The sequence below is a fragment of the Elephas maximus genome, chromosome 15 (genome assembly GCF_024166365.1).
Source record: "Elephas maximus indicus isolate mEleMax1 chromosome 15, mEleMax1 primary haplotype, whole genome shotgun sequence".
Classification (NCBI taxonomy): domain Eukaryota; kingdom Metazoa; phylum Chordata; class Mammalia; order Proboscidea; family Elephantidae; genus Elephas; species Elephas maximus.
This window is the reverse complement of record NC_064833.1, coordinates 212,739-228,452: the sequence shown is the minus strand read 5'-3', so window position 1 is coordinate 228,452 and position 15,714 is coordinate 212,739. Positions and strand designations below refer to the sequence as shown.

Below are 15,714 nucleotides of genomic sequence, written 5' to 3'. Positions count from 1 at the left end.
CTGGCCAAGTTTCTCACCATGCGCCCTGCTGCCAAGAAGCCCTGTGGACTGTGGGAGCTGGAACACCCTTTAAATCACAGGCTTGGTGGCAGTGAGGGGAGGCTCTGTCTTGGGTGTGTGAGAAACACGTAAACCCCTTCTTCAGGGACCAGGGTCATTGTCACCCACACCAAGAGTATCCTCTGGGGGCAGGACAGGGTTGTCATTTGCAAACATGACCTCAAGCCTTGCAGTAATCCTTACAGATAAAAGTTGTTTTTCCGTTTCATAGGTATACTGAGGCTCAGAGGTCACAAGCTTCAAACAGTATGTGAGAACAGGACTTTGTGGGCCCCTCTGCCTTCTGGGCCATACAGGTGGCCCCTTTGTCCTGTAAGCAGAGCCTGAGTTACTAGCCTGGTGCCTTGTATAGCTCTGCCTGTCAGGACAGCCATAGCACCACAGACAGTAAGTACACAAGTAGGCGTGGCTGCATTCCAATAAAGCTTTATTTAGGGATGCTGAAATTTGAGTTTCATGTGTTGTGAAATATTTTTATATGCCTTTTTTTCCAACCATTTAAAAACCATTCTTAGCTTTAAGTCCTTACGATAGAAACCAGGTGGCCATGGAATTTGGGCCTCCAGTGAGTTTGCTGAGCCCTGCTCCAGCTGTCCACCTCCCTCACCCCAAGCTTGGGTGGTGGCCTCCCCATGAGCCCACAGGACTTCCCTTGGGATGCAGCGTGACTGTCCATCCGGTGGGTGTCAGTCTCCACCACCAGACTACAGGGGCTGTCATTCCACCTTTGTCCCCTTGCAGGAGGGACAGACACTTGTGTCTGGAAAATCGCCCCTTTCACTTCTCTTGGCTTTACTTAGTATTAGTTCTCTGTGGGAACTCTTTGTGCCAGTGAGCTTCTACCTGGATGCTACCCCAATGCATTATAGCTTTGCTCAGCAAACACTGCTGGGGCTTTGAATAAGCTGCCATATTGGGGACTGGATCCAGGCCTACCCTCGCTTGGCTCCATTTTGTTTGTGAAGCTTTTAGAAAGCTTAACATAGTTCAGATTCAACATCACAAAGATTAATCTGAGAAGAGATAACAATTTCAGATCAAAAGTGTGGGTTTATTTTCATTAATTGGTCTCCAAAATAAAAATCCAAAATGTTTAAAATCTAGTCTGAAATAAAATTCTGAAAGTGTTTAAAATGAGTTTACTGTGATGTTTATGGAACCCCAGATTGGATGTATAGCTTGACAGTAGAGCAGAGTATTTCTGTACTGCCCCTGGGCAGCCCTCTAAGAGCCCCAGCCACCACCTCTTCCATGCGGCAAACCAAGCAGTGCACGCACCTTGTGAGGCAGAGCTGTGCAGCAGTTTGCATTGAACGCGTTTGCTTGTGCATATTTTATGGATGAGCAGAGAGATTAAGTAGCTTGTCCAAGGCCACACTCCTTGAAAGCAACAGTACCATCTCTCAGATGCCTGTCAGCACAGCCCCTGCCACACTCATGCTGGAATCACGTGGCCTGACTTCTGCCAGACCAGAATGTAGGACTTAGATTTAATTCTATTGAATTGACCGAACTGCCTCATTCACAGTTGATTGAGACTTGCTTCAGTTTATTGGGACATTTAGGTGAACAAGCCACTAAGAAGTGCACAGAGGAAAAGGAATTCTTCAAAGGCTGAGGGCATGAAGTTTTCATCCAAGAGCTCACGAGGGTGAGGCAGGCTAGTGCAATGGAGAACACTGCGAAAGCAGCCAGAGGAGATACACAAATGGATGTCTGTGGTCCAATAAAACTTAGTTCATGCACACTGAAATTTGAATTTCATATAATTTTCGAATGTCACAAAATATTATTTTTCAACTATTTAAAAATGTAAAAACCATTCTTAGCCCTCAGGCCATACAAAAGCAGGCTGCAGACCAGGTTTGGCCCGCTAGCCATAGTTTGCCAGCCCCTGATCAAGGACCGTGTTACTGTAACAAGAGAATCCAGGTGCTGAACATGAATTAAGTGTGACTCTTGCCAGCCCCTTTTTGTCCACCCTGCATTTGCTGTTACAGGAAAGAAAAAAGCACCATGCCAGGGCGGAATCTAGAATTTTCAAAACAGTCTATATCACCTTCCACCTCTTTTGGCCTGATCATGGTGACCCAGGAAGTAGGTGAGAGGAGATGACCACTTTCTGTGGACAGCCACATTCAGTGACCAGACTGCCTTACTAAGGCATGTGGACCAGGAGGAGGTGAGGGAGGGTATCAGAAATCTGGTCCTCTCCACACTCAGCAATCCCAATGCCATTGAGTACCTTGACTATTGTCCATTGTTGGGTGGCCTAGCAAAACCTATTTACTGTATGGCCCTTTAAAGACAAAGTTTGCCCAGCTGTCCTAGATAAAAAGGTAATGACCGATTGGTTGAGTATGTTACTTGCTTTACAGTAGCCTACACTACCAAGGTGGGGGGTTTACAGCTTACAAAACTGCCTGTTCCTCACGTACCTGACCCTTCTGGACAAAAGGTCTGAGTGTGAGTTGGGGAAGGCAGGAGGAAAGGTGATGTAACAGCTAACTGAAATGGGGCACACTAATTCTTGGCTGAACGACAATCCTGGCACCTGGGGAGGGAACACTTTAGATCCCTGAAGGTGCAGTTGGGGGGAGAGCGACAGCCGACAGCCAACGCTCTAGATCTAGCACTGCACCCAGTCAATATAGGCACGCCATCAATCAAACCAATCACACAGTGTACCCAGGTTGAGCAGCAGTGGCTGGCAATTAACCTGGTTTAGCATCTCCATCCATGTGCTGTAAAGACAGAACTCACGTGGACAAGAGTGGTTCTGAACTATTCCGACAGCACTTGAACTTCTCTAGTACATGTGCAAACGCGGGCAAGCACAATCTTGCTTCAAATCTGATATGAACATACACACCTCTGATGCCCAAACTGCCCTAGGTTATGCCATCCATGCCAATCGAAGCTGCAATTTGACGGTGACAGTGCCCAGTGTGAGTGACCGACCTGTGTCCCCTTAGGTTACATGTTTGTATGTGGGGGGATGGGCCACAAAGTCTCTCTCCATTAGGGATGGGAGAACTTTTCAAACAATTATTACACCTGTGATTATTGGTACTAGGAGCCCTGGTGGCACAATGGTTAAGCACTCGACTGCTAACCAAAAGGTTGGCAGTTTGAACCCATCAATGGCTCCATGGGAGAAAACACCTGGTGGTCTGCTCCCATAAAGATATTTAAAAAGAAACACTCATCGCAGTTGAGTTGATTCCAACCCGTAACAACCCTTTAGGACAGAGTAGAACTGCCCAATAGGGTTTCCAAGGAGTGACTGGTGAATTTGAACTGCCAACCTTTTGGTTAACAGCCATAGCTCTTATCCACTGTGCCACAGGTTCCACCATAAAGAAAACCCTATGGGAAGTTCTACACATAGATAGGGTTGCTATGTGCCAGAGCCAACTCGATGGCAATTATTGGCAATGAGTGCAAAGATCTCGTGTGAGTCATTGTGTAGAACAGACTGGCCTTGGGCCACATCCTGGCTGTCTGAAATAAGACCTACTAGTCCCCTGGACTTGTTCATAGTTGGGAAGCCCACGACCCAGGGGTAGGATTCAGGTCAGTCCTGGAGGTGTCAGACAAATGGATTTGGTCCCAGCCCCTCAGATTAGGTTAACATGAGTGGCCAGTGGAGGGGAGACTCATGTGAAAATTCAAATTCATCCAAGATTGTACCAGGTTGAGGGGCAGGCTGCTGGGAGAGGCGCTGCGCCATGGGTCCAAACTCACCTGCACGTTCTTGCCATATGGTCTTACCGTTATTCGCCTGAAGTTTGTGTTGACAGCAAGCAACCTCAAGGGATGAGGTAATGTCTCCAGAGGACAGAGCAGCTTGCTTACCATTCATTATAAAAGCTGCAAGTTCCTGAGCTTAATGGTCCCTGCTGTGACACCCACACTGTGTGCACAGAACCATGGGACTCAGTGGGTGCTGTGGGAATGGATGTCACATTAACACCTGACTACAGCTTCTGCTGTGAAGAATCTGGTATCCTTTGCCACATCCATTAACTTGTTAGCATGTAGAAGGGTAAAATCTCAGACCCTTCAGTTCTCGACAGTTGTTTTAAGGCAGGTTTTGAGGTCATTTGTTATGCAGCAATAAACACATGTCCTAAGCTCTGGCTGGCATCTTCTGTAAAGTGGAGAGCTGGGCCAATGCGAGACAGGTCATCTAGCCCACGTGGTTGGTGTCGACAAGGTGAAGCATGGCTGGGAATGCTGGTTTAAGAAGTCTTGGCTCTGGGATTGTTGGCCAAGTAGGGTAAGAGAATTTAACCAGTGCTTATTTTCTGCCAGGCACAGTGAAAGGTGTTCTTGTGCATTGTTTAATCCTTTTAACTACCCTCTAATGCTGCATATTTTCAGATAAGGAAATAGACTCTGAATTTCAGGGAGGGCAGGTGATGTCTCAGGATCAAACAGTAAATCCATGGTCCCCAGGTGTGACTCCAAAAACCCCTGTCATGACACCAGGGCTGTTTTTGGAGTGCTGGCACAAAATCTGTGCTCTGTGAATGATACCCACAAAAGTAATGGGTACTTTGCCAGCCCAGCCCTGCCTCTGAAGAGGAAGGGGCTGGATCCCTGGGTTGCTCCAATGTGTGGGGAGTTTTATAGAAAAGGAGTCAAGTGAAGAAGTTAGGAGAAAGGAAGCCTAGGTAGTGTTCTTCTGGACTTTATCTCATGAGAGCTAATCAATTTCTTTATTGCTTAAACCACTTTTGAGTAACTGATCCTAAAAGGAAAACATTTAGAGTAACTTTTTTCACCTACTCAGTTTGGCAGAGCTCAAATGGTGTTTTGTACACAGCTTTCCCATACTCAGGGACCTGGAATCGTCTATGAACTCGAAACTCTACAGATGTGCACCTTGAATGTGAGGGACACAGGCTTTATTGAATTAAATAAGATCAGACATACCAGCAAATAACATACATTTTGTACGAATTTGGATGTTCTCTTTCTTGAGAACAATTAAATCTTTCTCAACATTCTAAATTGTTGACAGTATAAATAACCCATCTGAAGTGACTTAAGGCTGTAGGTTTATTCACATTATAAATGTAAATGGTCTACCCCATATGACTTTTCTGATGGTGAGTGAGTCTTGAGCTGCGATTAAAAGCTTTCCCACACTCATTACACTTATAAGGTTTCTCTCCAGTGTGAATTCTCTGGTGTATAATTAGGTGCGAGCGCCACCTGAATATTTTCTCACATTCATTACATTTATGTAGTTTCTTTATAGTATTAACTTTTTTACGGCTCACAAAGGTTGAACCTTCCAGGGCATTCCCATATTCATAATACCACTGGGCTCTTGTGTGAATTCTCTGGTGTTCAATAAGATATGAACTGCGACTAAATGCCTTCCCACATTCACTACATTCATATGGCTTCACTCCAGCATGAATTATCTGGTGCTGGAAAAGGGTTGAATTTTGACTGAAGGCTTTCCCACATTCATTACACTTGTAGGGCCTCTCTCCGGTGTGAATCCTTTGATGAATCGTAAGTTGTGTGCTCATACTGAAGGCTTTTCCACATTCGAGGCATTCGTAGGGTTTCTCTCCCTTATGGATTCTCTGGTGGTAAATAAGGCTTGAGCTCTGACTAAAGGCTTTGCCACAGTCATGACATGCATAAGGTTTCTCGCCGGTGTGAATTCTCTGATGCTGAATAAGATGTGAGCCCTGGACAAAGCCCTTCCCACATTCATCGCACTTAAATGGCTTTTCTCCAGTGTGAGTTCGCTGATGGCGAATAAGCCGTGAGCTACAACCAAAGGCTTTTGTACATTTGTTACATTTATAAGGTTTCTCTCCAGTATGGATTAACTGATGCTGACTAAGGCGAGAGATCCACCTAAAAGCTTTCCCACATTCATCACATTTAAATGGTTTCTCTACAGTGTGAACTCTTTGATGTGAAGTAAGGCTTGGATTATCCAAGGTTCTCGAGATTTGAGATTTCTCCCCAGTGTGCATTCTCTGATGCTGAGCTAGAGTTGAGCTCTGGCTGAAGGCCTTCCCACATTCCTTACACATGTAGGGCCTCTCTCCAGTATGAGTCCTCTGATGTCTGATCAGCTGGGACTGCTGACTGAAGGCTTTCCCACATTCATGACAACCATAGGGCCTCTCTCCTGTGTGAATTCTCTGATGGTGGATGAGGCTTGAGCTCTGACCAAAGGCTTTTCCACACTCCTCACACCTGTAGGGTTTCTCTCCAGTGTGAACTCTCTGATGCTGAATAAGTTTGGAGCTCAGGCGGAAGGCTTTTCCACACTCAGTGCACTTAAATGGTTTCTCTCCAGTGTGGATTCTCTGATGCTGATTAAGCTGTGAACACAACCTGAAGACTTTTCCACATTCCTCACATTCATACTGTTTCTCTCCTTGGCAATTATTTTGATGTTTCCCCTGTAAGCAATGAGATAATTTTTTTTGGCATTCCTGACATCTGTTAAGTTTCTTTTGCTTGTTAACTTCCCAGCGTACAGCAATGTCTGAAATGGATCTGAAACTTCTGCCACACCCATCACATCTCTCTACTATCTCTTCAGCAGTATCTCTCTGATTCTCATTAAGTTTACAGTCCAGGCTGCCACTGTTCCCCACCTCATTACATTCCTGGGACTTCTGGGTGAAGGTCTTCTTGAGCGTCACGGTCCCTTTATTTAAACAGTTTTTCTGGAAGAGGGAGTTCATCACTGTCAGCCTAGGAGGTCTGCTCTGACTATTCTCTAGCCAGACCTCAGAATCTGAAGAGTCTGCAAAGCCAGGACTTGGAGGAATATCCTGTGGGGGGATTTTGATCCTCATTCCATTTAATTCTGATTTCAGAATATCCATTTCCTCACAAGCCTGCTCATTATCAGTCCTAATAGTAGACTCTGTAATAAAATAAAAATGCTCTTTAGCCCCTGTGCTCAAAGCAGGAAAGATAGTTTGTCACTGGGGGAACTGAGTCCCGAGCCTCGAGTACAGTGATGCCCCCAGTGAAAGCATTATGAGGGGTCAGAACCTTGGACAGTTCTCAAAATGTGCTTTCATTCACAGTTTTGACTTTATTCATCTCCCCACTCAACAATGACTGCAAGCTCATTATGTACTAGGCAGAGTGCTAAGAGCTGCACATCTCAAGAGTAAAATCAGCAGACGGGTTCATCCTATAGGCAACAGGTAGGAGGAAAAATTCATAAAGAAGGCAAAGTCATAAGAAAGTAAGCCTGAGAAGGATACAGAGTTTCCCAAAAGGAAGGACTAGGCTAAGAAAGTGAGAGACTCCAAATGCCCAAGGCAGTGACAGATGTCAGAGGGAGTGGGAAAGTGAGGGGAAAGAAAGGAGTTTCAGAACTATGAACGGAGTAAATGGGTAGGTAATGTGAGTCCAAATGAACACTGGGCACAACCCACTCTGAACAGCCCCGACCACAGCTGTTTACCAAAGTGGGGTTCTCTGAGCAGGACCCCAGACCTAAACCCTCTGCTCTCTCTCTAGCTACTCCTAAGACCTACTCCCAAGACCTACTCCCACCCAGCTTGTACCTACCCACAGCCCTTGCTAGCCTGCACCTCAGCTTCCAGGTGGACTCACCTACCTCCAGCCCACACTGACTTCTTCCGCCTTCTGGAACCCTTCCTTTGCTAATGTCAGACATCTCCGTGCAGCCCGTATGCATAACCACCAGTTCCCACATGAACATTCCAGCCTGTTTCTGCTCCCATGTATAAGGAGATTGTAGCTCAGAGAGGTTAAGCAACTTGCCCAAGGTCACACAGCTAATGAGAAAATAAGGACTGGAACCCAGGCTAGTCTAGCCCTCAAACCCACACTTTTCCAGCCTCGCTGTGTAGCAGGGATGCACCAGGTGCCACTGGACACAGCAAGCACGCACCAGACCTTGTCTTCCCATTTCTCCTTTCCCACACAATCACACAACCTCAGCAAACCTGTTCGTTGCATGAATGGTAAACACTACATGCTGGCTGCTCAATCCCCACTCCAGCGCCCTTCTCCCTGGCATCCTCTGCGGTAGAGGTGAGAGAGCAGAATTCTGAGACTCCCTTGAAGCTGGGCGTGAACATGAGACAGGCACTGATTCCCTTCTGCTGGGCATGTGGCAGCCATGCCTCTCCAATCACAAGGATGGAAATCACACACCAGGGAGGGCAGAAAAGACACAGGGGAGGTCAGAGGCCCTGCCGAGCCCGTGCCAGCCCAGGACCCCCTGCTGCCACATGTTTAAGCTGCTTGCAGCCAAGAGCACTGCTGACTGAGGACCAGGAAGCCACCAACCCATTCCAGCTACTCTGGAATCACCCCCCTTGGTTCCCTGTTACTGTCTGCAAGCAGCCTGCGTTGCATGTACAAACTCTCACCTCTAAGGAAACATGGTGAAACCGGACCTGCTCTCCTTCCCTGACAAGCCCTCACCACTGTCCCAGCACCACCACTTCCAAGGCCTTGGCTCCCCGGACACTGAACTGGTCAGTCCTGTTTTGACACTCGTCTGCCTTGCATGCACATCCTCACACCCCTTCAGCCCAGAACGGGCCTGCATGATGTACAGCCGTTTCTTCCTGTCCTGACTAATCAGTGACCACCCATAGCCCTGCCTGGTGCCCCAACATGGTGGCACCTTAGGGACCTGTGATGTGAGCCCAAGGTCTTCACCCCTCCCCTGGGGCATGAAAGCCCTTCTCCAGAGAGCATGAGGTAACCTCTAAGATGCACCCACAGGCTAAAAAAGTAAAAAACCTCACTGTGGAAGTGGTGTTTCTTCTGAAACAGCCATCAAGCAGAGGCAGAGCACAGGCCAGACTGTTGGCCCACCAGCTGCTCCCTTACACGAGCATCCACTAGGGACCATGATGTGGACAAGGGGCTGCAGACCTACCGGCAGAGCCCCCACACTCTGGGCCTCATGTGCAGGTACTGGCAGCCCAGCCATTCCAAGTGGCCTGTCTGGGCGGTGACATTTCTTCTCAGCATGCTCCAGGGTTACGTTAGGGTATATTTTCCTCTAAGACGTCTCACTCCTGCCCTGAGCTTCCACCTGCAGGAGTGAGCTCTGGCCAGCAATGGCAACTCTGGGCCTGGGATGCAGTAATACTTTTGTTGTCATTTTATCACCATGACAACCATGCATTGCGTAAAAACCCCTGAACTAGCGAACACACAAGACAGTCCCTGATGGAGTAGGAGAAAAGTGGGACTCAGAACTCAAATTCTGGTAAAAAGACCAGACTTGATGGTCTGACTGAGACTGGAGGGACCCCAGAGGACATGGCCCCTGGACTCTCTGTTAGCCCAAAACTAAAACCATTCCCAAAGCCAACTCTTCAGACAAAGATTAGACTGGACTAGAAGACATAAAATGATACTAGAGAGGAGTGTGCTTCTTAGCTCAAGTAGACACATGAGACTATGTGGGCAGCTCCTGTCCAGAGGTAATACAAGAAAGCAGAGAGGGACAGGAGCTGGCTGAATGGACACCAGTAGGGTGGAGAGGAGTGTGCTGTCACATCATAGGGAGAGCAACTAGGATCATATAACAATGTGTATATAAGTTTTTTTAATGACAAACTGACTTGAATTGTAAACTTTCACTTAAAGCACAATTAAAAAAAAAAAACCTGAACTACACAGATTTGCCAACTATAGCTGGCTTCTCTGCCTCGTGCCCTCTTTAAAATCATCCCCAACCTTGACAATACTGAATGGGAGCTGGGTTTCAACTGGGTCACCGTATGCTTCACCTCCTTTTCAGGGAGGACAAGAGTCTGAACAGGACAGTGCAGGGGCAGACAGGCCCAGCCAATGGTCAGGGGCTGTGTGGGGTGGCGCTCCTGACCCTCTTTCCTAGACACCAGACCCAGCCTCGGGGGCCAAGAGCAATGCCACAGTACACTCTGGGGTGCACATGACTAGGTCCCACAGTGACCATGGAGTGACAACACACCACAGGGTGTGCACGACAAGACCCTGGGCATTCAGGTGAGCCTGCTTTAAGAACACTCCCTCAGTGCCCCTCCAGGCTGCCTGGGAACATATTACATACTTTCCACCATTCTGGGCAGTCCTCTTGCAGCCATGCCATCTACAGCAGAGACCACGCGGACAGGGTGGCAATGGGGAAGGGATTTCCTGCTGGTATGTACAACCCACCGCCCTGTCATCTCAATGCCAAACTGGCAACATGCATCTGCAAAGGAGGCTCAGAGGCATCGCCCTGACAGCCTGGGTGAGTGAGCATTGTGCCCTGGAGGCTGACCACAGAGGCCAGGTTACTGGCAGAGACCGGGTCACCTGGGGCCAGAGAAGTCCTGGAAGGGGCTGCTAAGGGGGTAGGGAGAGCTGTCTTAAGGACAACGTTTACTATGGAGAGGCTACTACGGGCTAAGTTTAAAGGCAAGAACGGTTTGCTTGGCACATTTGTACCTTTGCTCTAGCAACAGCATTAGTAAACGAGAAACTGAATAAAACATGATTTTAAAACTAAACACTATTTTTGCCACAACACACGGGTGTTTTGTATCCGTGCTTTCCTGTGAATCATAGCCACTCCTGAGGAAGTCCCCTCCCGCCCCGGCCTGGGCTATTTCCACCCTGATGGTGGTCCCAGGTGTTCTAGCAGAGGGCCCATGGGTGGCCAGGATCAGCCTCAGGGCTGGCCTCGGCCCACACCCTGCACAGCCTCTCTAAGGCAAGTTTCTGAGCCCCTCCTGCCCAGACCCAAGCCGCACCTGTCTGGGAGGTCCTTGGTGTCTCTCTGCCCTCCGATCCCTGCAGGTCCAGCACCCATGGCTCCTGCCCCTGCTCCAGACGGGATATAAGCTCAGGCTTGAAGACCAGGACTCCTGCTGTGGGGTGAGCAGAGAAGCTTACTGGTTGGGGGGCCGAGCACAGTGTGCAGGGTCCCTGCTGGCTTGTAGGGGTAGAGGAGTGTGAGCCAGAAACAGACCCTCTGAGGGGGCAGAGTGGAGAGGATCTGGGCACAGGGGTACACAGGACACTCCTGAGGCCAGACAGTGAGGGATACCCACACGCCCAGCCCAGGCCCCATCTGCAGCAGGCCCATTGTCTCCATTAGGCCCTGTCACCGAAGAGCCTGCAAAGAGCGGGTGAGCCCCACCCTTGGGACATCAGAGGAGAGATGTGGGCATGTTGCCAGAGCTTTCCTTGGCAGGACGGAACCATCCCCTCAGTGCAGGGAGCCAGATAGTCTCAGAGGTGGGGCAGCTACAAACATAACAACCCACAAAACAAACCAACGAAGCAGCCCTTAAATCAAAGGGCACTAGTATGGTCTGTGCTTCGCTGGCCCCGTCCCACCTTGCTTCCCTCTCCAAAACAAGGGTGCTGGCCACTGTAGGCTCCCACCAGCACCTGCCTCCTTGGTGCCACCCCAGCACCTGCCCCACCCCATCACTGCCAGGTGGCACAAGGATGGGCATCCCAGCCAGGAGAGGTTGGCCAAGGCCTCGGTGTGGAGGCTTCTCCCAGTTTCCTGCTGTGGATGAAGAGGGGCAGGCAACAGGCCCCAAAGGTCTGCACTCAACAACCCTGACCTATCTGATGTGCTCTGAACATCACACACAACTGAAAACACACACACACTTTTTAAGGACACAAGGAGTGCTTACAGGAAAAATCCCTGTCTTAGGCTGTAAACAGAGCCTCAGTACAGTTCCAAAGGAATGGCATCACAGACATATGGCCCACCAAAAGGCAATTAAATCAGAAATTAAAAAGGAAAGGAACTTAAAAGCTATCATGTATTTGGGAAGTAAATAACAAATTACTAAGTGGCAATGTAGTTACTGTCAGGCAAAATTTGCAGGACACAGCGAAAAAAAAAAAAAAAAAAACAGTTGCTGTGGAATTGACGCCGACTCAGGGTAACCCCGTGTGTCAGAGCACAGCTGTGCTCCACAGGGTTTCAATGGCGGAGTTTTTGGAAGGTTTCCAGGACTTTCTTCTGCAACACCTCTGGGTGGGTTCAAGCTGCCAACCTTTCCGGGACCTGAGTACTCAACTGTTTGTGCCACCAAGGGGGCCAGTCCCAGCTAAAGCAATACCTAAAGACGGAACTTTATGTTTTTTATAAAGCCTGGTGGCACGAAGTGTTAAGCTCCTGGCTGTTCAAAAGTTGGTGGTTTGACCCCAACCAGAAACTGTGGAGAAAGACCTAGCAATCCTGGTTCTGTAAAGAATACAGCCAAGCAAGCCCTATGGGGCAGTTCTACCCTGTCAAATGGGTTGCCATGAGTCGGAATCGACTTGACTGCACCTAACTACTAGAAATAAAAATGCAAAAAAACACAAATGAGCTAAACACCAAACTCGAGAAGTTGGGAACAAAACACAGCAAACCCACAGGAATGGTAAGGTATGAAACAATAAAGGTATGGTAGGATTCAATGAAATAAAGAACGAAAACACAATTAAAAAAAAAGATTCGCCAAAAAAAAAAAACTAGTTCTTTAAATAAGGTTAATAAGATAATCTTGTGCCAAAACCAATCAAGGTCAACATAGTGAAACAAACCCACTGCTTTCGAGTCAATTCCGACTCATAGCAACACTACAGGACAGAGTAGAACTGCCCCATGGGGTTTCCAAGGCTATGACTCTTCACGGAAGCAGACTGCCACATCTTTCTCCCTCAGAGCGGCTGGTGGGTTTGAACTACTGACCTTTCAGTTAGCAGCCAAGCGTGTTAACCACTGCACCATCAGGGCTCCTCAATATAGTGAACACATGCCAAAAAAGGGAAATGAGAAACAGCTACAAACACAACAGATTAAAAATAAGAAAAATTATGAACGCACTACTAAAATACTTGAAAAACTAAATGAAATGACCAATTGCAATAAAAACTAGAAATGACAAAATTACTACAGGCAAAATTAAAAAGCCCAAACAGCCCTTTAAGATTTAAAAAAATTGAAATGCTAGTCCAAGACCTTCCTTCCCCAAAAGCCCAGACCCAGACAGTTTTACAAGTGAGTTCTACCAAAAAACTTTAAACTGCAAGTATTTCCATCCACATAAACTTTTCTAGCTCCCGGCCCATTGCTCATGCCCTACAAGTTGGCCACACAGAACCGCAAGGACTCACACACCCAAGGCCCATTAGCCCAATGGCCTGAGTACAAGGCCTCTGTACCCCAGCAGGCCAGGGCGGGGCAGGGGGGCAGGGGCTGACGACCCTATGGAGGCCCCGACGCACAGCCTCACCGAGTCCAGCCACACTGCTGTGGTTCTCCAGCATCACCTCCCTGTAGAGCGCTCTCTGGCCCGGGTCCAGACACTGCCACTCCTCCCGTGAGAAGTGTACAGCCACGTCACCAAATGTCACCGTTTCCTGAAAACACACACACAGTGCCCCAGGAAGGCCTGGGTACCACCCCACCCTGGCACCGCCTCATGGCCTGTCTCTGGCAGGGGCACCATGGGGTTGGGCAGGTGGTCATCAAGGCCCCTGTGGCTCTAAAACCCAGGGGGAGGGGCAGCCTGACAGAACCATAAGGACCCAGACCACAGCAATGGCACACACCCTCTCCCCTCTGAGCCTCAGTCGGGCCCAGGTCTGGGCAGCAGTTTGTCTACCTTGGGGGTGGGAACAAAAGGGGCATGCCTAGGTGAGGGTCAAGCAGGGACTGGGCCCAGGGCCCAGCAGCGAAGATGGAGGTTGAGGCCCTCATGGGGCAAACGAGGGCATGGAGCTGTCGTCGGGCTTCCTACCATGAGGCTTGTGGGTGGTGGGCATCCACACGTCCTGGCCAAGAGAGTCCTGTGGGCAGTTGTGAAGCGGAAAAAAGGTCAGGGGATTGCAGACCCCCCCAACTTCCAAGCTAACCAAGGGGGTCTGTGTTCTCCGTTCCTTCACGTCAGACCCTGGTTGTTATCTGGCAGGAATGGGGCTGGGCCATGGGAGTCAAGAGAGCATGTGCCCTCCAAGCATCCCCCTGAAGGCTCTGTTCATTCTCATTTGTGTGTGTGAGAGAACCACTCCACAAACATGAAATGAGCACTTCCACAGCCACTCAACTGAACCAGGCTAGTATGGCAGCAAACACACGGACAAGGACCCGTGGCCTGTGGGAGAAAAGAACTGAATGATCACAACCAGGACACGGCTAAAATACTGGGAACCCTGAAAGCATTTATAGTAGGAAATGCTGATTTATTCTAATGGGTCACTTCCCTGAAGAAGAGACCTATCAGGTGAGCCAGAGTTAACCAGGCCAAGAAGGTGGAGGTGAGAAGGGCACTTGGGGCAGCAGGAACAGCAGGGACAGCATGTGCAAAGGGTCTGAGGCAGGAAGTGTGACTCTCATACCTACAAGATGTTTTCTCCTATTCAAAATGGGTGATTGAAAGCTTGACATAAATAACACCATAATGATGCTCTAAGTGGTCTCTAAGCAGTTTATTTTTTCATTGCATCAGCTGCACTGGTCTCTTTCCAAAGGGTTGCAGAGCCCTCTCGGCTCCTGTGGCCTCGGTCTCTCTCGTTGTCTTTGTTCTTTTGAGAAATGGCCTTCAGCCTGCAGGACGGCAGCTAGGAAAGCTGCCTGGTACTTTTGATCTGCAACTTTCTCTCTGGCTCCTTGTCTCAGTCAGAGTGGACTTGGCAGGCCACTTCCACTAGGAGGGAAATTCTTATGTACGTTTTTTTCAGCGTGTTACAAACATACAGATTAGCATCCAGATGTCCAAAATGCATACTTTTAGCTTAATAGTTTCTTACAGCTGTTTTGCAATGTATCTGACCATCTGTGGACTAGTGCTTAAAAACATTAGGTAATCCTTGCCGAAACGATATATAAGCTCTGACGTAAAAACTGCTTCTGGGGGACTCCGTAACCGACACAGCCTGCGTTGCTGTGGGCGGGGGAGGGGCAGAGGGCCTCGGTTGGTAACACCTTCTAATAAACTTTCTCTCTTTCTGACTTTGAAGTACGTTTCATTGGCTCCACTGCTCCAGGGCACGGACCCCAATCGGATAACGAAGGAACGGCGCTGTATGGCGCCAAGGAGGCTGGATCACAGGCACCAAGAGGAAGCAGGGAGTGACACCCAAGACGCCGCCCTTTTTGTCACTGCCTCTAACTCCGGGCCGAGGGACAGTGAGGGGAAAAGCGAAGACCCTAGAAGCGGGTGCTCTGCAGGAGGTGAGGCAGGGGCCCTCCTGAAATCGAAGGAGACCTGAGAGAAGGCCGTGCTAGCGCTCGCCTTGCTCAGGCCCCAGTGGAGCAGCGGGACTCCCCCAAAGACTCCCACCCCAGCCGACTCTGGCTAAGGCGGTCGCTGTTCGAGCACATCCCCCACCAGGCGTCCACAGCCTCTCCAGGCCGCCCACCGACCCGCGCTTCCCCGGGGAAGGCCGAGAGGGACCGGGGCGAGCCTGAGGGAAGCCCGGAGCCGGAAAGCCCGTGCGCCCGGCCTGAAGAACCGGAGGCGGAAGGACACGGGGCCCGGCGGCTGCTCAGCCAGAAGACGGAAAGCATGCGGGCCGCTCCCACCCGGCCGCCTCGCCCGCCGCGCAGACTCACCCTCCCAGAGGACCGCCCGAGTTTCGCCCGCGCGATGACACCGGAAACGGGCCTTGGGCGCCCGC

At 49.4% G+C, this 15,714-nt stretch overlaps 1 protein-coding gene across 9 annotated transcripts in view; it reads right to left on the bottom strand.

Annotated features, from left to right (window-relative positions):
- Positions 1-15,714, bottom strand: part of LOC126058944 (zinc finger protein 7-like) — a 24,346-nt gene extending 8,632 nt beyond the window's left edge. Inside the window, exons 1-5 of one of the 9 annotated variants that reach the window (XM_049854381.1) lie at positions 15,650-15,682; positions 13,836-13,884; positions 13,329-13,455; positions 10,833-10,949; positions 1,099-6,976 (exon numbers count right to left, since the gene is read on the bottom strand). In XM_049854381.1, the coding sequence (XP_049710338.1) occupies positions 5,154-6,976; positions 10,833-10,949; positions 13,329-13,455; positions 13,836-13,838 (2,070 nt within the window). In that variant the 5' untranslated portion in view covers positions 13,839-13,884; positions 15,650-15,682 and the 3' untranslated portion in view covers positions 1,099-5,153. Of the gene's footprint in view, positions 1-1,097; positions 6,977-10,832; positions 10,950-12,784; positions 12,876-13,328; positions 13,456-13,835; positions 13,885-15,649 lie in introns of those variants that run through there. The other 8 variants (XM_049854382.1, XM_049854389.1, XM_049854388.1 and 5 more) reach the window with 8 other exon arrangements.